General features: G+C 43.0%; 2 protein-coding genes across 4 annotated transcripts; one reads left to right on the top strand and one right to left on the bottom strand.

The window, feature by feature from the left end:
• Nucleotides 1-293: 293 nt before the first annotated feature.
• On the top strand, nt 294-10,602 carry odr4 (odr-4 GPCR localization factor homolog). Of its 2 annotated transcripts, none has more exons than XM_063017004.1 (15): nt 294-371; nt 1,143-1,243; nt 1,579-1,678; nt 1,983-2,120; nt 2,208-2,303; nt 2,825-2,931; nt 3,202-3,238; nt 3,384-3,512; nt 3,685-3,780; nt 3,887-3,946; nt 4,452-4,583; nt 5,650-5,728; nt 6,686-6,868; nt 7,972-8,076; nt 10,024-10,602. In XM_063017004.1, the coding sequence occupies exons 3-15, from the start codon at nt 1,580-1,582 to the stop codon at nt 10,089-10,091; spliced, it is 1,329 nt and encodes a 442-aa protein (XP_062873074.1). In that variant the 5' UTR covers nt 294-371; nt 1,143-1,243; nt 1,579; the 3' UTR covers nt 10,092-10,602. The 2 variants fall into 2 exon arrangements, with proteins under 2 accessions (XP_062873074.1, XP_062873073.1); XM_063017003.1 differs by having other exon boundaries at nt 6,683-6,868.
• A 1,890-nt stretch (nt 10,603-12,492) lies between these two features.
• On the bottom strand, nt 12,493-19,041 carry pdca (phosducin a). Of its 2 annotated transcripts, none has more exons than XM_063016249.1 (3): nt 19,029-19,041; nt 14,056-14,204; nt 12,493-13,017 (listed from the first exon to the last, which is right to left on the bottom strand). In XM_063016249.1, exons 2-3 carry the CDS (start codon nt 14,107-14,109, stop codon nt 12,493-12,495), a joined length of 579 nt encoding a protein of 192 aa, XP_062872319.1. In that variant the 5' UTR covers nt 14,110-14,204; nt 19,029-19,041. The 2 variants fall into 2 exon arrangements, with proteins under 2 accessions (XP_062872319.1, XP_062872318.1); XM_063016248.1 differs by lacking the exon at nt 19,029-19,041 and adding an exon at nt 15,592-15,637.
• Between the last annotated feature and the right edge of the window lie 7,098 nt (nt 19,042-26,139).

Here is a 26,139-nt window from a genome sequence, read left to right as displayed (position 1 = left end):
TCGAACTGTAGTTTCGAACCACTAAAGAACGAATCAGTTCAGCTCGGGATTTGAATCATTTGAATCAAAGCGCACTGAACCGAATGAATCGACTTACTTCAATGAATCGTTTGTCCAGCTGTCCAATCAGATTTTTTCTTTGGATGACGTGTAATTTACCGAGCGACACATCGCACCAGGCCGTATTTCAAACCAACTACATATTTCCTAGAGTAGTGCCCTTCATAGTGTACATGCGCACTGATTTTTAGAAGAATATAGCGCACTTATTAGGAAGTAATTTAGAATTTAGGATTGAACCACCTGCCTAGCTGAAACTCCATGCCTCGGCTGCTTATTCTACACACTGGAAGTTAGATAATTAAAACCAGGTTAGTATAAAGGTTTTAATGTTTAGTTTGCATTTTATACTATTTTATGTGCTTTTTGAACATACGTGAACATACAGCCTGGTTGCCATAGATGTCAATCAGTTCTAAAAACTAATAACTTAACAATATGTTCAAAATCATCTCGGTATCACGGTATTCCGCACACTTTTGCACTGACTCTTTAACACGTCCGTGTAATGAAGCAGCAGATGAACCGATGCTCTCAAACGTTAGAGGAAGATCTTAGCTGCATTTTATCACCTGATTATTTACAGTTCCACTAGTTAAACACAAATCACAGACCAATATCCACTGACTGCAGTACTGTATGAAGCACTGTGACTGTTAACCCTAATCCATATGCCAGGGCGGGTGCGTCCTGGTGCTCCGTTTTCCTCCCACAGTCCAAACACATGCAACCAGGTTGATCGGAGCTGCTAAAATTGCACTGTGTGTATGTGTGTTTGCCCTGTGATGGACTGGCGACCTGTCCAGGGTGTTTCCTGCCTTTCCCCCAGAGAATCGGGCCCACCGCGACCCTGACTAGGATAAAGCAGTGGTGAAGAGAGACAATTAATATATAATCCATACACGCTGTTTACCCGTCGCTGTTTTGACCCAAATGCCGAGGATGCTTCCTGCCTTTTGCCCAGTTAATTGAATCTTACGCGACCCTGACCAGGATAAAGCTGTGCTAGAACAGACAATGAATGAATGAATGCATCTCCAGTGATCTCTTTCATCACTAGTTTCTCTATCTTATCATGACAGCTGCTCTGAGTTCCCGCATTCTACAACTTGTAAAGGGACACGTGATAGCATCCTGTTTGCAGTCCAGCAAGCTTCATATTGCCGTGCTGCTGTTCAGAAAGGTTTGTGGACTGTATCAGCCTTTAATTCATGTCAGATCTGTTTAAGTGCTTCTTTGATTACATGTTATATTTTGACCTAAGAATTTCTCGTGGTATGGGATGATGGTTTGGTTTTTCTTTTAGTACTTACCACAAAGACACAACTGTACAGTGTGCATTTTAATAGGCTGAGTAGGTCAATTTATATAGAAAGGTCACCAGCTTTAGTCAATCATAATCACTAATGAGGAATTGGGAGGATGCAACCAGATTATTCTCAGGAAAGTGTAAGTGGAGCAGTCTTGATAATTCAAACAATTAGCAGTGTGTAACGATGCACTGTGTTGTTTCTGCAGAATGGGACGAGGCTACATCGTTGAGGAGAGTGTGGAAAAGTACCTGACTAACTTCTCAACAGCTTCGGGATCATGTGAGACTGGACTGTTCATCGGTCAGGTAAGAAAACTTTGTTTACGATTTCCACTGTGAGCCCTTTTAAAGATTCCTAATGGAAGGGTATCCATAAATGAAGGCTGTTTGACCCTACGTGTACTCTGTGTAAACCCAGTGTTTTCTGGCGGCTCTGGACCCACCACAAATCTTTTTGGTCTGTTTTAAAGAAGTTATAAAATATTTAGTTACCAGAAATATACGTGAAATGTTTGACACAGCCAGAAAAAACAATAACGGTGACATTTCTTGTGATAAAAGTAGATTGTGTGTAATCCTCCACCTCATAATATCGTGCTTATATTTTTAGTCTTCAACACAGAGGGACTTTGTGGTTCTGGCTGTGCCGACACCTCACCGAGAAAACGAGGGGAACGCGGAGGGCCGGAGACAGCTGACCTCCCTGGACAGTATTGATGTGGAGTGGGTTGCAGAGCATGCCAGACAGGTGCGGTACCTGTGAGCGGAAACTAAAACCAAATGTCCGAGTGGCAGCTAATCGTGATTTATGTTGTTCTGCTCTGTGACCGTGTAGGTGTCCCGGATGTTACCGGGAGGCGTGAGCGTTCTCGGATTGTTCCTCGTCGCCCCTCCTGAGACATCGAAAGAGGCCCAGAACACGCTAAAAAGAGTGAGTGTTTAATTACAGTCAGGAGCCGCTGCTTTTAATCCTGATAAAACGGCTCAGATTTTGTGTTAAACATTTTATTCTTCCATAATGAATAATGGATATATTGGACAGTGTAACAGGAATTCAGTTTAGGATCCATCGTTGGCCATAATAAAGCATTTTGGCTGCTAGATGTGGTCAATGCACATTAAAGCTAGCTCTGTTTGATACCACATTCATCCTGCAGCTCCTACAACCTTCTGAAAATGAAATAAAAACAACGATAGAACCCAGGAACCAGGCTCGGCTCCTTTGTCTCCTCATGCACTGATCTAATCTACTTCTGCAGAGCAACAAGCAACCTAATGAGCTACTGATTACTGATTCTGATTACTAGTCCAGTACCTTAACCACTGAGCTACCACTGCCTTATTTATTCACAATCCCGGCTGGAAAAAGGAAATGTAAATCATTGTATTTAATAGCTACATTCTAAAACGGTGTTTTTATTTAATGTTATTTTATTTTATTTCTCTCATTAGCTCGTCTTCGCTGTGGATAAATCCATATCTAAGAGCCGGCTGTGGGATCTGAGTGAGGATGACGTGACCGAGCGGGTCACGCTGCACATCTGCTCCAAAACACGGAAGTATCCTTCAAAGCATCAAGGAGCCTTTAATAGAGTTTAATAGAGTAATTAAATAAAGAAGTGGATAAAAAAAGCTGTGCCAGGGTGCTGCGTAAGAGCCAACAAGGTCCAGGAACGTCCTCACGGTTAAGCGATGACAGGAAAACCCACTCGCACGCCCAGGCTTCCTCCTCTAACTTAAATTTTTTGTAATCTGAAATGTTGAATCATTGTTTTATTTAGTTGTCTGAACTCTATTGCTGTGAAGTCTCCTTAACTCGATGCACCCAGAGCTGTCTGCAAAACGTTTGATGTTAAAGATCCAAAGGTACGAGAGTAACATTCCTACACAGCCATATAAGGAAATTTGCTAAAATTATGTGGACACCAGTACTAATTCTAACTCTACTGTAGTTTTATTTCCTGCTCGATTTAAAGATGCATCACTAATACGCATCTGAAATTCCCTCCAGTGCACAGCGAAACCTGCAGACTGGAAGTATCAGAGCGGCGTCTCGTCCCTGTGGCCCGTCATCACCTGCTCTGTGAAGCTGGACCTGCAGATCCCGGTCACCTCGCAAAACCTGGACATGTGCATAAAGGTAAGTCTGTCGCTTCACCAGCAGATGGCACTAAAGGTTATCAGTACAGTTATGCACAATTCAGCTGGTAACTTCTCTGCGGCCGTATAGTCATTTGACTGGCGTCTGTATACTTACACGATTGGCTGTGTCTGAGGGGGGAGGTGTACTGATGTTGGTGTGTTTTATACAGAATGGACTGAGAAGCTGGGCGAAACAGATGGACTCTGCTCTGTGTCTCATAAACGGCAGACCAGTATCAGACGAATCCGAGCTTCTATCAGGACCGGTTAGTATTTTTATGTATTTATTTATTTATTTATTTTATGGGGTGAGTTGCTGGCAGTTGTTTAGCGCTTCTTTCTAACATAATTTCTGTGTTTGATTGCTTGTAGAAAAAGACGCAGAAGACGAGCCAGCAGCAGACGCTCCGGGCACAGATCCTCGTCTCAGTGGTGAGTAAAAAACAGACTATTGGCGGTGTCTGAGGGAGGGAAGGCTGGCTGAATCAGCTCCTCACTGCTCAACAGTGACTCCTACTGTCGTATCGAGGCAACAGCACGAACACCAGACGAATACAGATGTAGTAACATGGTCCTCAGTACGTGCTGAGGCTCTCTTGGCCATACTTGTGCAGCAGACAGGGGTAGCTTGTCAAAATTGGGTGCAAAGAGAGGTCAAACATGCCAGCAGACCACTGTTGAGCTCGTCCACAAAAATACAATTGGCCGTGTCTGAGGGAGGGAAGGTTGGACGGGGTCTATTTTCTGTGCCGCTGTGCTACGTGGTCACTGAGACTGCTCCGGGACGTGTCGGGAGGTCGTGTGGGGATCCGGATCTCCTTGATCAGATCAGGGTTTGTAAAAGCAGCAGCGCATTCACAATCGCAAATCAGAAATAACTTGACTTGGAGATCAAAATCTAATTTTGTGTGTGTGTGTGTGTGTGTGTGTGCATTAGGAGGATCCAGATGCAGAGCAGAGGTGCACCGCGGTGCTGCTGGAGTGCAGCGGATCACTGAGCGTGAGAGGAACGGTTCACTGTAGAGCTTTCATTCACACCAACAAACCCAAAAGCGGTCACGCCAAACAGGTGAGCAGGACGACACCTCAGGCAATCAGATTCTTCATATAAAGATTGTCAACAGGGGGCGCTCAGGTGCCACAGTGGTAAAACAGCTCACCAGTGCTGAGATCTCAAGTTCTTAAGTTCGAATCTCAGGATCAGTGACTGAATCAGGATTCCTCGTTGCTGGTGCTGGTGAAAAGAAGCGAATAACTGCACAAGGTGGTGTGTGACAGTCTCGCCCCCCCTAGATTGATGATTGGGGCCACGTTAGCGATGAGAGAGAGATATGGGTTATAACTGGCCACGACTAGAGTGATTTAAAATTCAGATCATTGGTAATAAAAGCCAGCATTCAGCTGAAGGTGAACCTGAGATCAATAGTTCATGCTGAACAGTGTGTTAGGTGTTAAATGTTTGCTTTATCTTTAGAAGATTGTAGGGTTTAGTCCAAAAGAGCATACTATTTGGCCCTGGTCTCTGGGGTAAGGAGGGGGCAGTTTATTGGACTCTGTAGGCTTCCTAAAACCCCTCGTGACAGTACTTGAGACCAGGAGGCAGTGGCTGGCATTACAGGTCAAAGAGCGCTTTCTAGTTCTAACCCTGCCCAGTTTGCCGCCGACCTTTTTAAAGCTCCTCTAATGAGACAGACTGTCTGATACGAGGCGGTAAAAGCGGCTCAGGCCGTATGAACAAAACTTTGCGTGACTTATTGTAGTAAAACAGCGAGTGAGGAATGTGATTAGTGGAGGAACTTATGAGCAGTAATAATGAAGAGAAGTTTAGTGCTCCTGTCTCCTTCTTTTAGTACATTAAACCACGTTAAGCTTTATTTTCAACCAGAAGCGTTTTAGACTCTGGGAGAAGCTGATTCTGATTCTCACCATTTCTCAGAAGCTGGAGCTGTAACACAAGTTTAAAAGTGAAACAGGGAGGAAAATCCAGATAAACACAGTTACACGTGGCGCTTTCAGACTGGTTTTGATGTTTATTCCACACAAATGCAGATTCGTCTCATATTCGCACTTTGACGAAGTTGAACAAAGCGGCAAATTGAAACTGTTGCTGATGTGTGTTGTGTTTGACTTTATAGGCCATCAAGAGGGACGCCGTGAACACGGTGTGCAGCCGAGTGGAGATGCTTCTGGAGGATCTACAGATGAACGACGGAGGTAACTAATACGTTTTAATTATCATCATCATATCTAAATACGTTTCAGTATTTAAGCAGGTCAGATTGAACTCTTCATACATTAAATCAGAGCTTCAGGACCTGAATACAGAGCCGTGGTGAGCAGCGGCGGGCTCAGTTACAGAATCATGTCCTTCTGCCTTCTCAAATATGGCCAGCAGAGGGGGCATGGAGGGGCAGATGATTGACGTGTCGGTTCCTTTTAACACTGTTAATTCGCTCCAGGTGGAAGTGATTCTATTTATCATGGTTGTTATTTATTAATTAGTATTTTAACGTCATGTTTTACACACTTTGCTGTACAGGACAGATAATTACAGGTTACACAAGATTCATCAGTTCAAGTTTTAAATGTTTGGACTGTGGGAGGAAACCGGCACTCCTGTAGGAAACCCACACAGACGTGGAGAACATGCAAACTCCACACAGAAAGGACCCGGACCACTCCACCTGGGAATCGAACCCAGGACCTTCTTGCTGTGAGGCGACCATGCCACCCCAGTGGTTACATTGCCGGATTAGTAATCACAAGGTTGCCAGTTCAACCCCCACCACTGCCAGGCAACCTTACCTCTCAATTGCTCAAGTTGTATTTAGTCACAGTTGAGTAAAAGCGTTTGCTAAATGCCTTAAATGTAAATGTATAAATGTTTTATTGTACAGTATTTTATGCAATGCTTCATGAGCTCAGTAAGCTGGGGAGTTTAAAACAGACGCTAGGCGGCGCCACCAGCACTTAAAATCTTAATTTCGACGCTAAGGATTGCCTCCATCTCATGACCTGGGTCTGAAACTGAAGAGCAGATGAGGAACTCTTGTTCAGCAATGTTTATATTATCATTAATAATATATAATTCATTGTGTTGTGTGGAAAGTTCCAGACCGTGTGCACTTAATTAAACCACCGATATACTTCATTTCATGTCCATGTCAGCAGGTCTGGGCTCTGGGCAGCAGGATCTTCCCCGGCGAGTGTTCGCGCCCCTGTCCGGCCCCGGCCTGAGCGTGTGTGATTACGTGTTTCCGGACGAGGGCGCCGCGGACGTGGCCGAGCGTCTGAAGGAGATGCTGGGCTGCGATTTCTCGGAGGGGGACGTGGACATGAGCGTGGAGGCTCAGAGTAATACAGTGTTATACACAGTACAGTATCAATACGTCACAGATGCTACCTGTATTGGTATTAAAATGCTTACATACAGTATATGACCAAAAGTATTTGGACACCTGACCATGAGCTTGTTTTATGCCCTGTTTCAAAAACATGTACTATTAAAACAGAGCGATCTCTATGTCTGTATGTCTGTGAAACCTCAGTAGGTATTCTGGTTCATTCCAGAGCTGTTAAGTGGGGCTGAGGTTAGGGCTCTGTGCAAGTCTTGCTTTGGGCCTTCCCTAAACTGTTGCTGCAATGTTGGCAGCATTTAATTTCCTTTATATTATTGATTTATTCCACCTGTTAGCAACTGTTGTGGCTGAAACACATACATTCAAAAATTAGAAGGGACGTCCCAATACTTTTGTCCATGTAGTGTAGTTTATGGATAGGCTGTCGTTATTCCAGTTTGTCTATTTAAGTTCCATATATATTCAATGATTTATTTGCAATTATTGAACTGCTGGCGCCTTGAGCAGACAATAGGAGGCGCTGTTTCATTGACTCCAGTCAAGAAGCGGTCATTTCCAGTCCAGCCCTACTGCCTTAAAACACAGTCAGACTGGTGGCATCACAGAGACTGAAATGAAGAATCCTTTTTTTTTCTTTTTTTTTTGCCAAATTTTCTTCAAATTTAGTCATATCCAATTACCCGATCGTATTTCCTTCTACTGCTGCAGACCCCTTCTCACATCTGATACATGTGCGCTAGCTGACCGCTTCTTTTCACCTGCACTAGGTGGGTTTATATGGAGATCAGTATCCTGTATGGAGAGTCACGCACCGATCTCCATTATCCCCCGTCTCTGTGCAGCGCCAGCGATCATGCACTGCCACCCTCGGACGAGACGATCATTGACGGTGTAGCACCCGGGCAAGAATGAGATGCCAGCACTGGTGCTTTACCTCTGTGCCACCCGCGCACCCCCCAAAGATTGCACTTTTCATTCAAGTTCTTTAGCTGATTATACGATTTGCAATGAAAAATGTATTACAGTCATGACGAATGCACAGAAACAGTGTGTATACACAAAGATATGGTTGTAATAGTATGTGTGTGTGTGTTTCAGCCTCTTGCTCAGTAATGGAAGAGGAGGATGGTCATGATGATGCAGCCAGTTACGACACATCCTCTACTGAAGCGTCACCCAAACAGACGGTCACCCAGTACGCTGGTACGTTTTCTACTATTTACTTAGTAATCACGGTGACATCGCTGTCTGGGTCCGGAAATACATTTCAGTTCCTAATGAGTAAGCGCTCAAGAATGAGTAGTCCGATCCGATCCAAACTGGAAAACATAGCAGCGGAGTTACGACACAAGTTAGTCTTAGAGATTTTCCCTAAAACGATGTCACACTTGAGCCGTGTCGCAATACTTTTGCACCATGCTGTTACACACTGTGATCGTTTAGTGTTCTGGCTTGATAATTTCATGCTACATGGAATTCTGACCCAACCGTCTTCATGTCGCATCAGAAAGCAAGTTTTTTCTGGCATAGAATCTGTTGTGATATTTTTGGCTTGAACCAGTTTGCCGATTTTTCTCCGACTTCTTTTATCACCTAGGTGTTTTTTGCCACCAGAACTGCCGCTCACTGGATGTTGTATTGTTTGTTTGTACATTTCGGTACACTTCAGAGATCATGAAAATCTTTTGAACATAAAAACCACAAGAGATTTTGGGGTGTATGAAAACAGTGGTCCCCAACCACCAGGACGTGGACCGGTACCGGTCTGTGCGCCATTTATTACCGGGCTGCACAGAAAGGATTTCCAACACACCTCGGGTGTTATTGTCTCCAATCACCCCTAGGTGGGAGCAGCGTCTCGTTGCAGCGAAAAAAAGCTCATCTGTGAGCAGTATTGTTATTGTATTTTAAATCCTCTCGCCCCCGCCAGTCCGTGAAATTATATCTTATATGAAACCGGTCCCTGGCGCAAAAAAAGGTTGGGGACGGCTGCTGTAAAACATCGTCAGTTTATAGCGGTTGATGCTGTGTGTCACTTTTTTGTGACTGACAGTCAGAGCTTTTACATCTTCTATAATTAATAGATGCGGTTTAATAGAATGATCTGATCAGACTTACCTGTATGGCTGTTAGTAATTGTAACTCACTTTAATGGCAAGCGGTCATTATATTGGCTACTGAGGGGCGCTAAGATAAATACCATGGACTCATCAGCTCTACCAAGGGCGACGAGTTCTCTTTATTTTTTTAGCAGTTACTGTATTTAGGAGGATCACTCTGCTCTGTATATTTGATTTGGCACAGTTTTGATTTGGCACAGTCTATTACCCTTACTGATACAACCCTCATATTTTTATCCGGGCTCGGATCGGCACTTATAACACTTTTCGACCAACGGGGAACGGGTTCCGTTCCAGTTCCCACACCTTATTTTGAACCAGGGACGTTTGTTCCCAGCTAAAACCAAAGAATAGAAGTTTTTTTCAGCACAAACCGTTACAACATCCATGGGCGTGTCAAGAGGAGAGACAAAGGAACGATGTTGCTGCAACTCCCTTCGTTAATGACGCATCCTTGGTTCCAATAAAATTGCACCAAGGTTCTAGGAAGCCTGAATGGAACCATTTCAAGATACAGAGATATTATGATCAAAAAGAGCTGTGAATAGCTAGGTAGTTCAGCCACCTCCCTCAGACACAGCTGAATATGTCCATGCAGAGGCCCGACCGGCCAACAGCATCACTGAGATGCTGAGATTCAAACCCAGGATCTTCGGATCTCAGCGTTGGTGGGATAGGGTGCTTAAATACGGTTTTATAAATCAATAAAGCAGATCAATAAAGTATGAACGAAGTTTGGTAGACAGTTTATAGCTTTCTGCTTTGCTGTTTTTTTATTTATGTTATTAAAATGTTGTACTGAAGGGTGCGCTGTCCCCCCATCACTTCTGTGTGCTTGGTGGACTGCAGGAACCTCCTCCTGTTTATCCATGAGCGCTCCAGGTTGTTTGATGTTCGGTTCAGGCTTCTCTCAGAGCCACTTTTAGGAAGCGAATCATCACGAGAAGAAAGTTCATGTTTATAAATGTTATCAGTGATGCATATTTTTCCACCCTGACTCTCCGTTTCCTCTCGTTTCTGTGTTTTCCAGGTATGGCGGCGGCAGCTGCAGTCGCTCTTCTGGCCACAGCTGCTTCTCTGCTCTATCTGAATGAATAAACACCAGGACATTCACACGGTTCTTTGTATACAGAATGAAATGATGAATTGTTGACATTTCGCTTGAGTTTTTGTTGATTTTCTCCACTCGAAACCCACGCCGGCCAAGCAGGCTGCCGCGTTCCTCCTCGGACACGTGTGCGTGGGTTTGTACAGAGAACTTGTGTTGTTGGTACACTCCCAAAAAACTAAAGGGCGACACGGTGGCTAAGTGGGTAGCACTGTCACCTCACAGCAAGAAGGTCCTGGGTTGGATCCCAAGGTGGGGCGGTCCGGGTCCTTTCTGTGTGGAGTTTGCATGTTCTCCCCGTGTTCGCGTGGGTTTTCTCCGGGGGCTCCGGTTTCCTCCCACAGTCCAAAGACGTGCAAGTGAGGTGAATTGGAGATACTAAATTGTCCAGGACTGTGTTTGATATAAACCTGTGTAATGAGTAACTACCGTTCCTGTCATGAATGTAACCACAGTGTGAAACATGATGTTAAAATCCTAATAAACAAACAAATAAACCCAAGAAACTAAAATATGCAAAGAAATATTTTTTTAAACATTATTTTCTTGGTGAGACCATTAAAGGGTTAATAATAATTAAATAATAATACTTTTATTGCAGTTCTCAGCTGATACCGGTAGTTGTCTTACTTTAGGAACTGGTGCGTGTTTCCATTAAACAGCGTAATAACAATAATCAACAATAATACATGATGTCCACCCACATCAGTTACACAAACGATGCCAGATACGTTTCACTGAGTTCATCTCTTTATTATAGCTGAAGCGCTGGGGTTCTAATTGAGCTCTCTGCCTGTTTCAGACATACAGTCGTTTATTTCTCATAGTTACAGCTGATACAGTAATGAGGGTCGGATACAGAGGTGCTACTTACATTGCAATTCTACTACTTCTACTACTACTAATTAAAGCTAACAATCAACTAAACTTATTAAAGATGTAGCTAATCATGCAGATTGAGCTGATGGGTGATAGGGGGTCACACACTACACCATCTATCACCAACTGGAATCGCAGGTGAGCTTCTCTGCTCTCCCAAACACGAAAACAAACGTGAGAGGTGACGAGGGGTTTAATGATACCACGTCCAAAAATGCACGTCAACAAGTAACGAGCGATCAAAGTTTGTGCGCTGATGTGCAGCGTAAAATCAAGGAGAAAAAATAAATGAATCTGAGTGGATTTGGCAACACGAACAGCATGGATTGTTCTATAGTGAGTTGGAGGTTAATAAATATTTTTTGCAATGCAGCGTGGGTGTTTTGTAGAGAACGATAAGATCAGAAATACTGTAAAACTTGTGTGTGTGCTGATGTATTCTGATATAAACTATATTACACCCCTGTGCCACCTTTTTATACTCCTCCTCTGTGTTTCCCCTCACCCTGTATCTTGCGTTCTCATTGGCTGTTCGACATAGCACTCATTGCCAGTCGGGCAACTCAGATCCAGATATCTGACATGCTAGAAATCTGGCTTCGGTCGCCGAGCCGCTCAGATCGAGTTGTTGCGTAGTTCACACACATCGATTGAGAGCCGAGTTTTAAACGCTGAGTTGCTCCCGAGTCGGCAAACTAGTGCCGACCAGTCGCCGAGCGAAAATCAGGGAATAAATCATGTAGTGTGAACCGGGCATAACTGCGCTTTGTTTGAGATGCAGATTTGAAAAGGTGAAATTGAAAGAAAAAAATGGGGAAACTGGTCGACTATAGAACTCGCCCGTATCTCAGAGGTGTCTGTTAGGGCGGAGCCAGTGCGAGGCTAAAACTAATGTAATAAAATATGATTATGATATAAGATCAGGACAGCAGGGTGGTGCAGTGTGTAAGCACTGTTGCGTCACACGAAGAAGGGCTGGGGTTTGATTCCTCGGCCGGGCGGTCAGGATCCTTCCTGTGTGGAGTTTGCATGTTCTCCCTGTGTTCGTGTGGGTTTCCTCCGGGTGCTCCAAACACACTCGGTCAGAACAACTCGGTCGGCCTAGAAGTTAAGATACTGGACTTGTTATCAAAAGGTCACTGATTTAAATCCCACCACTGCCAGGTTGTCACTGTTGGGCCCTTGAGCAAGGCCTTTAACCCTTAATTGCTTAGACGTTATACTGTCATAGTACTGTAAGTTGCTTTGGATGTGTGTGTGTGTGTGTGTGTGCGCCCTGTGATGGACCGGCGACCTGTACAGGGTGTTTCCTGCCTTCTGCTCAATAAATTGGACCCACTGCAACCCTGACCAGGGTAAATTGGTGGTAAAACAGACAACAAATGAATGAATAATATAAAATAGACTTCAGTCCTTTTGTTCTTGGTTAAAGTAATAGTTTGATTCAAATGAGATAAAAGGGGGAATTGATCATAACCCATCTGTACACTCAGTCCCAAACATTTGAGGAAATCACTCCACCCCAAGCTCTTCTCCACCATCATCATCGGGACAGGCGGCGAACTCCTTCTCCGGCAGCAGGCCGTACTCGTTGAGGAAGTTCTCCACGTCCGTAGCGAAGAACTCCTCGTTCAGGTGCTTGGTGAGACAGATGAAGTTCCCCAGCATCTCTCCAGCCCTGTACACCAGCAGGGTGGGTAAGACATCATCAGAGAAGCGCTCCCCGGCCCCTGTGGCGGACGCCCGTATGCGACAGAACTTGATGCCCGGGTACTCGGCCGCCAGGCAGTCCAGGCAGCCGTTGAGACCCTCGCAGCCCTTGACGCCGTCCTCGTAGATGTGCACGATGACCAGCGTGAGCCGGTGCTCCTTCTCGACGGCCTCGAGGAACGCCTCGGCGCTCTCCAGCTCCGACACGGCGCTGAACCTGGGGCCGAAGCTCAGGCGCTCGTGCATCTCCTGCATGCACTGCTTGCGGTACTGTCTCAGGCACTGCTCGTCCTCCTCCCGGATCATCTCGTACTCCTGGACGCTCATCTGTGTTGGGTGGCACAGGAAATCTTGAGCAACGTTGTTTTAAATAGTTTGTGTGTCTTTTTATATCTAAGACTTGGTGTTAAAGTTTAATCTGATGCAAGAGTTTCCACATGAGCTTGTTGGGCATCATAGGCATTAGCACCATAGCCATTTATATGGCCGGAGCCCCCACCAGTTTGTAACTATAACAGCCTCCACTCTTCTGGAAGGTTGTTTTCCCTATTTCATTCCCGCATTTTCTCTCCTGATTTAGCGTAGTCAATTTTGTCTTCCACTGCTGTGGATCACTGATTGCATCGAGGTGGGTATATTGCTGCTCACACGCCCTCCTTCTTTACCCTCCTACTTCTGCACAGATGCCTATATCCACAAACACAGCGTCTGAAGACCCCACCCACTTGGTCCGGTAATTTTCCCACCCAGCAGACAGGGTGGCTAATTTTGTGTCTGCTGCAGGCGTCCGTGTTTTACTTCACAACCTGGAAAAGTTTGGAGGTTTTTAATTATAAGCACGTTTACAAAATAACGGATTCTGTTCCTAATGGGACACACGCTTATAAATTTAATAGCATCTGGAAGAACAGAAGCTAAGGTAAGCAGTATTATGGATTTTTTTATGTGTTTGGGATTTTGGCCGCTGTGCCGTGATTTGCAATGAAAACAAAATGTCAGTTTAAGCTTTTAACTGGTACAGAGGAAAGTAAAGGCACGACGTAAAACAGCTAAATACAGTCGCTAATCTATTGTTTTTTATCTGAACTTACAGATTATTTGTTTATTTCTAAGCTACATTTCCAATATACAGTATGTTTTGTGTAGACTATATTGACTCGTGACTCGACTCGGACTTTCAGGGCAGGGCTTTGTGCTGACCATTGAAGTTCCTGTTACCAGCGGTGTTGATCTTCCCATCATGCCACATGAGATCACGTTTTCAAGTAAAAATTAAAACCAGTCTGCACATAATGTAAAATATATGACTAATAAACATATATGTAATAAACATGCAGGATTAGTTTAATGACCAGGACTACTGACCTTGCGGTTAAGTCTATCACAGTTGTTCTCGTTGTTAGCTTTGGGGTTAGACATCTGTCGGAGGAGCTCTCTTCGTTTCTGCGGCGTGCCCTCGTGGTCCTCGCTTTCCAGTTTGAACTTCCTCCAGTCGTGGATCACACCTTTAGGACCTGCACAAATAACAGACATCAACTTTTCAATCATTATATTACAACAACTCAAAATAACCTTTACCTATTTTAGACCCTTCTTGACACGGAGAACCAGAAATGTAAACAGAATCTTGGGTGCAGTTTTTGAAATCGCTTGTGTTTTGTTTTTGACCAGCTAGTGAAAAAACCTGAATATTTCATAAAGAAAATAAAACATTCATCTTACTTTAACAATGACTGAATAAAAAATAAAAAGTACACGTGTATGTGTGCTTGGTTAAACCAACCCCGGCTGATCCACTTTCTGCCACCTGTTTAATTTGCTTAGTTAAAATTTTGATTATTTATGTATTTATTTGGTATTTTATTGATGCATTGTCTTCTGATTTTTAGATTAATCATCCAATTACAGTACATTACACTTCCTCTCTACTGAGACACGTGAGCAGTACCCGACTGCATCTTTTCACCTGCACGAGGCAAGTTCATATGCGGATCAGCCTTGTGCACGGAGAGCCACACCCTGATCGACACATTCCTCGACTCTGTGCAGGCGCCATCAGTCGCATCAGTTATGAGGAATTCCCATTCCGACATCCTCCCTGAATGAACAACAAGCCAATCGAAATGACGAGTTCGTGATGTCAGCTCTGGTGTGCTAGCGTGTTTTACTAAAAAATGTTTTAAAATTTTGATTATTAACCATGAGAGAAAGTGGCCAGATGGTCAGCAAGATGACTGTGCCCATGTTTTTTTTTGTTAGACATAGTTGACAAACGTCCTCTCCACGTCAACATTCCTCATAAAGCCAAATAAGCTGACTGCAAACAATCGCACGTTACTAAGTAAAACTAGACAACACGCTACGCTACAATCATCAGACATGTTTTAGTTCATAACTGGACGAACTGGATGAGTAATAGTAGATACAGCTGTGTGACGTCAAACAGGTCATGCGCTACATATTTTCTAAACGTTAGCCAAGTATAGTGAAGGAAAGACGCTACGTAATCCACCCACCACTCAGCGTCTGTTTTTTTAAAGAAAATCCAGACTTAGTAACATCATATTGCAGGAATTCGGAACCTTGTCTGTGTTAATGCTTCTCTATTTATCACTGATAGGCATGAAGGCCTACGAGGAAAAGAGGGGGAACCTGGGCGTGGCACGCTGGGCTTTTTCTTACTGGTGTAAATATGGCCTGACATTTACATTGTCTGCATTTAGGAGACGCTTTTATCCAAAGCAACTTAGAGTACCGTGACAGTATAGTGTCTAAGCAATTGAGGGTTAAGGGCCTCACTCAAGGGCCCTTAAAATCCTCCACTTTGCTTTGGTTACTCATCGTGTTAGTTTGTCTTTATAATGAAAGTCATTGAGCATCATGGCATGTAGGGTACAGAACCTGTTTGTGCGGCCGATAGATCTTCTTCCTGCTCTGAGCTGGACATCTGTACGGTAAATCTGCTGCTTCCCGTGGACACAAATAGCACTTCCTGTGTCTGAAAGGAAAAAGCTGTAAATAAAGTGTATAAAAGAAGAAATAAATGAATTTTTGGGCTCTCAGAATTGAACTTCCTCTTGGGTTTCTAGCAGAGGAATGAAAAAAACCCTTTTAGTGAACTGAGGATGTTGCAACATCATGAACGACAGATCATAGATATCAAGAAGTTCAAAAACACATAAAATACACATATTTTTTATACACATAAAAATGTGAGTGGTTGGTTAATGGAAGGTGTGTGTGGTCAGCAGGCGTGGTGGATCACGTGGTGGACTGAGCAGCTGTGATTATGCTGATGTAAGCGGAGGAAAGTGGATTAGTAAAGTACAGAGAGGTGAGATAAAGATCCAGACGGGATTATGAGATTATAGGCATAATTATACACCAGCATTAGATCTGAATGGCCAGCTGTGGTGTGTGTGGGTGAGTTTAGGTGGAAGTAGTAATTACACCGGCTGGATACTCGCTATGAAGTCTCTGTGTGTGTTAGACAGGAATGTAATTATTACTGTGGTTGTGCTGAAGCTCAGGTGTGTAACGTGGCGTTATTGAAGGCTGTGCAAAGGTGAAAGGCGAAGCCCAAATCAATGCACAGCAGCAAGAAGGAGGTCCTGGGTTCGATTCCTAGGTGGAGCAGTCTGGGTCCTTTTTGTGTTGAGTTTGCATGTTCTCCCCGTGTCTGTGTGGGTTTCCTCCGGGAGCTCCGGTTTCCTCCCACAGTACAAAGACGTTCAAGTGAGGTGAACTGGAGACACAAAGTTGTCCATAATCCATAATAATAGTTATAGTAATAATAATAATAATAATAATAATAGTAATAATAATAATAATAGTTATGGTAATAAAAATAATAATAATAATAATAATAGTAATAATAATAATAATAATAATAATAATAATAATAATAATAATAAAATAATAATAATAATAATAATAATAATAATAATATAAAAATAATAATAATACTTATAATAATAATAATAAAAAGAAAAATTATAATAATATAAAAATAATAATAATAATAATGATAATAATAAAAATAATAATAATGATAATAATAGTAATAGTAGTAATAATATTAATAATAATAATAATGATAATAAAACAATAATAATAATAATAATAATAATAATAAAAGAAAAATAATAATAATGATAATAATAATAATTAGGGTCATAATAAAAATGGTAATAATAATAATAATGATGATAATAAAAATAATAATATTAATAATAATAACAATAATAATAATAAAAGAATAATAATAATAATAATAATAAAAGAAAAATAATAATAATAAAAAATTATAATTAAGAAGAAGAAGAAGAATCTTAGGCAGGTGAATGGACTGCCTTTATTTGTCTTATATATACATTTATACGTCTACAGTACGATAAAATTCTTTAGCTTTTCTATAAGCTGGGCTGAGAGGGTTAAGGGCCTTGCTCTAGGGCCCAACAGTTCAAACCCACAACCTTCCAGCCAGTAACCTACAGCTTCATCCACTGGGCTACCATCCAAACATCGATCTCCTGTCTTACCATCATCATCACATACCTCCCTTTATACTAATGATGAGCATTATGTCTGTATATAGACGCCCGACCGGCTGATAGCGCACTAGTGTAATTTCACTCTCGCTCCCCAGGATTATAGGGTGGAATCACTACATGTGATGTAAATAATGATACGTGTTTATGGTGTCTCCTACCTTAGTGTCTGACGTTCCTCTGGCTCCCGGTCGCAGGGTTTGGTCACTGGTGGCCCCACACTGGTGTGGACGTGTGTTGGTGTAACATAAGGGTCTCTGAGTATTAGATATGGGTGTCATTCTGACACGGCAGCTTTAATTTGATGATGTGTAATAGGATTAAAGCTGCAGAATTAAGCTCTCTGTATAAGCTGATCCCTTCATGAAGACAGATGAAAGACAGACAGACGTCCTACACTGATGATTATACAATATATGACCAAAAGTATTCGGACGCCTGATCGTGAGCTTGTCGGACATTGTTTTAAAAACAAACGTATTAAAACAGAGCTTCTCACAAGACTTTAAAGTACAGTGTATCACAAAAGTGAGTACACCCCTCACATTTCTGCAGATATTTAAGTATATCTTTTCATGGGACAACACTGACAAAATGACACTTTGACACAATGAAAAGTAGTCTGTGTGCAGTTTATATAACAGTGTAAATTTATTCTTCCCTCAAAATAACTCAATATACAGCCATTAATGTCTAAACCACCGGCAACAAAAGTGAGTACACCCCTTAGTGAAAGTTCCTGAAGTGTCAATATTTTGTTTGGCCACCATTATTTCCCAGAACTGCCTTAACTCTGCTGGGCATGGAGTTTACCAGAGCTTCACAGGTTGCCACTGGAATGCTTTTCCACTCCTCCATGACGACATCACGGAGCTGGCGGATATTCGAGACTTTGCGCTCCTCCACCTTCCGCTTGAGGATGCCCCAAAGATGTTCTATTGGGTTTAGGTCTGGAGACATGCTTGGCCAGTCCATCACCTTTACCCTCAGCCTCTTCAATAAAGCAGTGGTCGTCTTAGAGGTGTGTTTGGGGTCATTATCATGCTGGAACACTGCCCTGCGACCCAGTTTCCGGAGGGAGGGGATCATGCTCTGCTTCAGTATTTCACAGTACATATTGGAGTTCATGTGTCCCTCAATGAAATGTAACTCCCCAACACCTGCTGCACTCATGCAGCCCCAGACCATGGCATTCCCACCACCATGCTTGACTGTAGGCATGACACACTTATCTTTGTACTCCTCACCTGATTGCCGCCACACATGCTTGAGACCATCTGAACCAAACAAATTAATCTTGGTCTCATCAGACCATAGGACATGGTTCCATTAATCCATGTCCTTTGTTGACATGTCTTCAGCAAACTGTTTGCGGGCTTTCTTGTGTAGAGACTTCAGAAGAGGCTTCCTTCTGGGGTGACAGCCATGCAGACCAATTTGATGTAGTGTGCGGCGTATGGTCTGAGCACTGACAGGCTGACCCCCCACCTTTTCAATCTCTGCAGCAATGCTGACAGCACTCCTGTGCCTATCTTTCAAAGACAGCAGTTGGATGTGACGCTGAGCACGTGCACTCAGCTTCTTTGGACGACCAACGCGAGGTCTGTTCTGAGTGGACCCTGCTCTTTTAAAACGCTGGATGATCTTGGCCACTGTGCTGCAGCTCAGTTTCAGGGTGTTGGCAATCTTCTTGTAGCCTTGGCCATCTTCATGTAGCGCAACAATTCGTCTTTTAAGATCCTCAGAGAGTTCTTTGCCATGAGGTGCCATGTTGGAACTTTCAGTGACCAGTATGAGAGAGTGTGAGAGCTGTACTACTAAATTGAACACACCTGCTCCCTATGCACACCTGAGACCTAATAACACTAACGAGTCACATGACATTTTGGAGGGAAAATGACAAGCAGTGCTCAATTTGGACATTTAGGGGTGTAGTCTCTTAGGGGTGTACTCACTTTTGTTGCCGGTGGTTTAGACATTAATGGCTGTATATTGAGTTATTTTGAGGGAAGAATAAATTTACACTGTTATATAAGCTGCACACAGACTACTTTTCATTGTGTCAAAGTGTCATTTTGTCAGTGTTGTCCCATGAAAAGATATACTTAAATATCTGCAGAAATGTGAGGGGTGTACTCACTTTTGTGATACACTGTATGTATGTGGGAATTTGTGCCCATTTGGTTTCATTAAACCAAGCTTTTCTTCATGCCTTTATAGAGCTTTGCTTTGTGCACAGAGGGACAGTCATGCTGGAACAGGAAAAAGCCTTCCCTAAACTGTTGCTACAAAGTTGGAAACATATGATTTACTTTATATCATTCATTTTTTACTCCTGTTAGCAACTTTTGTGGCTAAAATGCATGAATTTAGTTATTAGAAGACAAATACTTTTGTCTAGGGATGCATCAATACCATTTTTTTCCCAACCGAGTACAAGTACAAGTACATGTATTTTTGTACTTGCCGATACCGATACCGATACCGATACCAATACCTATTTAGAATGATGGAGTTAATGAGTTAATGAGTTGGAGCTTAATAAATATTTTTGCAATGTTGGTGTTTTGTTGTTATGTTTTGTAAAGAACAATCAGGTCAGAAATACTGTAAAAGGTGTGTGTGCCGGTGTATTCTGATATAAACTATATTATCCCCCTGTCCCACCTGTTTACACTCCTCTCCTGCGTTTCCGCTCACACCGTATCCTGCGTTCTCATTGGCTGTTCGACATGTCACTCATTCCCAGTCGCACATCTCAGATCAGATATCTGACATGCTAGAAAACTCGATCCGGTCGCCGAGCGCTCGGCAAGCCGGTCGGATCGAGTTGTTGGATAGTTCACACTTAGCGATCGAGAGCCGAGTTTTGATCACCGAGTGAACGCCAAGTTGCTCCCGAGCCGGCAGAGATCTAGCGCCGACCAGTCGCAGAGCGAAAATCAGGGCAAAAATCGTGTAGTGTGAACCAGGCATAACGCAGCAACGTGCACTAGGCACACGGTATCGGAGCCTCGTTTGCGAATCTGGGGCGGGTCCTTTCTGTGTGTGGGTTTCCTCCCGGAGCTCTGGTTTCTTTCCACGGTCCAAAAACATGCAGTCAGGTGAATTGGAGACACTGAATTGGCCTATAGGTGAATGGGTGTGTGTGTATGTGTGTCTGCCCTGCGATGGACTGGCGCCCCATTCAGGGTGTTACTGTGTGCCCTGCGCCCATTGAAGAGCTGGGATAGGCTCCAGCACCTCCCCGCGACCCTAATTGGATAAGCGGTTAAGAAAGTGAGTGAGTGATGTATATTAAATGACTTAATTTATATAAAAGCTGCAATATAGCAGTTTGTGAGGATGTGATTAGTGGGTTACGCAGCCTAAAGCCTAAAGTTTATACATACTAAGTACACTATATGGACAAAAGGATGTGGACACCCTTCCTAATGATGGATTGTTGTCCTTTCTGCCACTTCCATTGCTAACAAGTGTATAAAAATGATATACGGTCAAATAAAAGCTTTTAACATTGCGGCAACAGTTTGGGGAAGTCCCCTTTCTCTTTTAGCAAGCTCTATAAAGACGTGGTTCAACTAAATGTGTGCAAAGAAGCTGCAGTTTTCTACACAGAACCCTAATAAATACTCAACTTAATACTTTGGCATGAATTAAACTCAGACTGTGGGTCAGGCCTTCTCTTCTCTTCTCTTCCAAGACCAGTGCTTGCATGACCTTACTGACTCTTTGACTGAGTAAGCACAAGTTCCCGTACACACACTCCAATGTCTGCCAAGTAGACATGGAGAGTGGATGATATTAAAGCTACAAAGGAAAACGGGAGCAATAATATATAAATGCTTGTGGTTTTGGAACGGGACGTTTGGACAAGCTCATGGTCAGGTGTCCAGATACTTATACAATAATAGTCCATATATGATTAATTATAATTATCTGAGGCAGAGACACATAGTATGAAGCTACAGGATCTCTTAATGATCACTAGACGGGGGTAAAATGGGTGTAAAGTGGAGCTGTTGAGGAGACCTCGCCCTCCCTGAGGCTGAACAATGGCAGGTGGAGGAAAACCAGAGGCTAAAGAAAGCGGAAACCCTCAGTCGTGCCTCATTTCTTCTCAACAATGTAAATCTGACCCAGAGGGAGTCACGGTTTCGGTGTCATGATTTACTCTTACACACCAGAGAACCGGGACTTCTTAAATTGACATCCATCCAGATCTGACCAGCATCCACCCCACCCACACAGTACACAACACGTGCGGCGGTGAAGAAATGTTGCAAGGCGGCATTGCGTGCATTCTGGGCTTTGTTATTCTTCTGCGTTTACATCATACTGATCATCCTGCTAAGCTCTTTAGTGAAGGGATTCGGTCCGGGGTGTATAAGGATGACTTAGTGTTTCGTGTTCAGTTATGATGTGATTGGAGAGGATCGCGGTCGAACAGCTTCAATTTAACAAAGCAAATGTTTTTTATTTATTTATTTTAATTTATTTAGTGCAGTAATTTCAGACCCCTTGATTTTTTGCACACTTTATTGTGTCAGAATTTAATTTTAAACAGATATTATGGAAATTTTTCCATTAATCTGATAAAAATAACGCCTTTATTTATTTTTCTTATATGCATTTACACACGTACAGTAGAATAAAAATAGTTCTTCTGTGTAATCCAGCTTGTTTGGCGGTCAGGGTCGAAGTGCAGGGTCAGAAGTTGTACGGTGCTCCTGGAGCAGACAGGGTTAAGGGCCATAGCAGAGCCTGGATTTGAACCGACAACCTTCCGATTGATAGCCCGAAGCTCTACCTATAATTATGCTTTTAGAGTTTAAATTAAAGGGAGGCACGGTGAGTAGCAGTCGCCTCACAGCAAGAAGGTCCTGGGTTCGTTCTCCAGACAGGCCGATCTGGGTCCTTTCTGTGTGGACTTTGCATGTTCTCCCCGTGTCTGTGGAGCTCCGGTTTCCTCCCACAGTCCTAAAAACATGCAGTCAGGTTAATTGGAGACACTGAATTACCCTGTAGGTGAATGTGTGTGTGTGTCTGCCCTGTGATGGACTGGCGCCCCATCCAGGGTGTTACTGTGTGCCTTGCGCCCATTGAAAAGCTGGGATAGGCTCCAGCAACCAACAACCCCCCCTCCCGCGCGACCCTGATTGGATAAGTGGTTAAGAAAGTGAGTGAGTGAGTCTTAATTAAAATAAAAGAACGAAACACCCAGGTGGTGCAGCGGGATATTCCACTAGCACACCAGCGCCGAGATTCTGAACTCCTCGGTTCGAAACTCGGCATTGCCACCGGTCGGCTGGGCGCCATCTGGCGGGCATAATTGGCAGTGGCCACCGCATCTGCTAGGGTGGGACAACCGGACTATGTGTGGGTGAGATCTTCATACACTTTGTAAGGACCCTGATGGGCGGAAGAGACACCTGTGCAGAATGCAGGGGCGAGAAGTAGAGGGCTGTGAACGTGTCAGAAGAGGTGTGAGCCTCAAGGCTAGATTAAGCTTAATCTCGTCTTGACCTCAACGTGGACCATTGTCCCGCCCCTTACAAACACACAGCCCATCGTGTGTCTGTGTAAGCGCCCAGCCGGCTGATAGCAGAGCTCCTGATCTCAGCCGTGGTGGGTTAGTGTATATTTATCTCTTTTTTTCTCTCGATTTAGTGTGTAGTCAATCTGTCTTTTGCTGCTCTGGATCCTTGGCCTTTTTGCCCATGCTTTCTGCATAGGCGCCTCTATCTGCTAACCAGGGTTTAAAAACCCCACCCACTTAGTCCGTTCATTCCACCCAGCAGACAAGGTAGCCAATTATTGTCTGCTGCAGGCACTGTCAGCTGTGCCCGCTAGATGGCGTCCAGCTGACCGGTGGCAGAGCCGAGACTCAAACCAATGTGGTTAGTGAGTGTTTTTTACCGCCACGCCATCCAAATGGCCCCGAATCTTCTCTATAATAAACACCTGATAATGCATTCATTTGTGCAAAATATATTTCATGGCGCCCAGGTGGTGCAGCGGGATATTCCACTAGCACACCAGCGCCGAGATTCTGAACTCCTCGGTTCGAAACTCGATCGGCTGGGCGCCATCTGGCGGGCATAATTGGCAGTGCCTGCAGGGTGAGATAACCAGACTATGTGGGTGGGGTCTTCATATGCTGTGTAAGGACCCTGATTGGCAGATAGAGAGGCACCTGTGCAAAGTGCATGGGTGAAAAGGGTTCCGCTAAGGGCTTCTAGCGGGTCGGAGGAGGCGTGAGCAGCAATACACCCACCTCAACTGCAATCAGGGATCCACTAGCAGCGGAAGACAAACTGACGACACTAAATTGAGAGAAAAAGCATAAAATATAATAGAGAAAAAAATATATACTGTATTTCATATCAGTTTTAATTTTTAAATGATAAACCCATGTAGCCGTCATGCTGTGAGACTGAACATCTTTGCATTGATGCATTGACGCAGGGTGGGTTTTGTTTTTGCTGTGGGGTCACAAAAAATTTCAACATGAATATGGGGTCACTGACCAAACAGGTTGACCGAGGCAGCTTCAGGTGTAAATACAGTGTGAGATGGAGTCAGACGGGTCACTATAAGCTCGACGTTTCTTTAAAAACATTGAACTGACTCTCGAGTTTCTTCCAGCGTGTGTTTTTACTGGACTGATTTATACATTTCCTCATGAACTCATCAGTAAACATTTAGCATTTACACAACTCTGGAAAACCATGTTGTCACACTTCAGCAGAACGTAGCAGTAATCATTTCAACACTGTAAATTCAGTTCTAACTTCTTTACTTATACAAGATGGTACCAGAAAACACCGGAACGAACTCCTGCGCTCTCAGATTACACAGCACTGAATACACAGCACAGGCATTTCAGCTATTTGTTCATTACTTAGTGGCTCACATTCGCATCTGTAATGGTTTCCGGTTTCATTAGAGAGATGTTTTACAGTATGATACAGTACGATCAGCTACATAAAATAAACAAGGTTCTTTCCTGTTCTATTATCACTGCAAAAACACGTGGTTTTATGGTTTTGATGTGGAGGTTCCATGCAAAGACTTCAACCCCAATAAGCACCTTTTGGGATAAACAGGAATTTTAATGGTCCAACAAGCTCTCAGCTTTCCTGCCACAGTTTTTAATCAAAAATAGATTATATAGATCTATATACAAGGGATTTTCAAAAAGTTTCAACACTTTTATATGTTGGTTATAAGCGGTGAGGGAGGGAGGAGTAATAATCAGGCGTGTCTGACAGACTGACAGACGCTTATAGTCCGGATTTAGCTCCATCTGATTTCCACCTTTTTTGACGCTCAAAGAAGCTTTAAGGGGAAGAAGATTTTCATGTGATGATGATGTGAAAGCAGCGGCGCATCAGTGGCTACGAGCTCAACCGAAAACATGTTTTGCTGAAAAAATGCATCAGAAGGCGACGATGTAGAAAAGTGATGGAGTTTGTTTTTGAAATTCTTAATAGAGATAAAAAGTGTGGAAACTTTTTGAAGAACCCTCAATTATATATCTATTACAATCCCAAGTCAGAAAAAGTTGGAAAAAATATGACTTTTATTTGATGTCAGACAGGATGAAGCTGAGATATTTCATCTTTTATCTGCTCAACTTCATTTCATTTATTAATAATGCAATTTAGGGCTAGTAAACAGGTGATTGTGATCATGGTTTGGTACAAAAGCAGCATCCAGGAAAGGCTGAGAGTTTCTGATGAGTGAAGATGATCAGAGGATCCAGTTTGTCCACAAATGTGTGAGAAAATGATTGAAATGTTTAAAAACAATGAACCTCAAAGAAAGATTGGAAGGGATTTGCATGTTCTCCCTCTACAGTGCAGAATATCATTAAACCATTCAAGGAATCAGGAGGAATTTCAGTGTGTAACGGTCGAACAGGGTACGGGTACTGGACTGGCCTGCCTGCAGTCCTGACCTGTCCCCAATAGAGAATGTGTGACGACCCCCCGTACTGCTGCACATCTTAAGACGTGTTTGCAGGAAAAACGAGACAAAATAAAAGCTGAAACATTAAATCACTCGCTCTCCTCGGTGCCAAAACCTCTTTTAAGTGGTGAAAAGGAACGGCAACATTACAAAGTGGTAAATGCTTTACTGTCCCAACTTTTTTTGGACTGTGTTGCAGGCCTGAAATGCAGGAATGGATGTTTATTAATAAATGAAATGAAGTTGAGCAGATAAAAGATGAAATATCTCAGGTTCATCCTGTCTGACATCAAATAAAGGTCGAAGTCAATGTAAGAAACTCTGTGTTTTTATTTTATTAGCATTTTCCATCCTGTCCCAACTTTTTCTGATTTGGGGTTGTAGATATATCTATCTATATTTTTATAGATCTAAGATTACTAACTAAACATGACTTAAACAGACTGAAATTAGGTAGGAAATGGGTCACAGAGCCTAAGAACTCGAATTCATAATCAGTTTATTTCATTTTTTAGTTTTTATTGATATGCAAGCAGATTAGGTCCAGTGAAGAACCTGAAAACAAACACAGCAGAGCAAATACATTTTGAAAGGTAAAAAAAAAGAAGAAGAAATAATAAAAATAATAAAATATAATGTTAGAATGTTAGAGCTGCATGGATGAGTCAAAAATTTGATTTAATTTTGTTTAACAAAACATCTCCAGTGTTTATTTGTTCTATTCTTTAATTCAGTAGTACTCGCTTATCGAGGTAAAAATGAGGGCTGTAAAACTTTCACCACTAGACGTAAGTGCGTCTGTAACTGATAAAGGAAAATATTTGTGGTTGAAATCACACCGGTCAGAACTGGTCAGTACCTTGCACTTTCAGCTCAGTAAATTCCCACTTCCGCTTGTGTAAGAGGAGAAATTTAGAGGAAGTGA

This window comes from Trichomycterus rosablanca, chromosome 20 (genome assembly GCF_030014385.1).
Source record: "Trichomycterus rosablanca isolate fTriRos1 chromosome 20, fTriRos1.hap1, whole genome shotgun sequence".
NCBI lineage: Eukaryota > Metazoa > Chordata > Actinopteri > Siluriformes > Trichomycteridae > Trichomycterus > Trichomycterus rosablanca.
The sequence above is the reverse complement of the archived record's forward strand: the minus strand, read 5'-3'. Positions and strand labels throughout refer to the sequence as shown.

Excerpts from the sequence above, each read along its gene's own strand:
- odr4 (XM_063017003.1), top strand. The coding sequence starts at position 1,580 with ATGGGACGAGGCTACATCGTTGAGGAGAGTGTGGAAAAGTACCTGACT. Across the intron at positions 2,304-2,824 it reads CCCAGAACACGCTAAAAAGA|CTCGTCTTCGCTGTGGATAA; the intron begins GTGAGTGTTTAA and ends TTCTCTCATTAG. Across the intron at positions 3,513-3,684 it reads ACCTGGACATGTGCATAAAG|AATGGACTGAGAAGCTGGGC; the intron begins GTAAGTCTGTCG and ends TGTTTTATACAG.
- pdca (XM_063016248.1), bottom strand. The coding sequence starts at position 15,637 with ATGTCCAGCTCAGAGCAGGAAGAAGATCTATCGGCCGCACAAACAG. Across the intron at positions 14,205-15,591 it reads TCTATCGGCCGCACAAACAG|GTCCTAAAGGTGTGATCCAC; the intron begins GTTCTGTACCCT and ends TTATTTGTGCAG. Across the intron at positions 13,018-14,055 it reads GTGATAGACTTAACCGCAAG|ATGAGCGTCCAGGAGTACGA; the intron begins GTCAGTAGTCCT and ends CACCCAACACAG.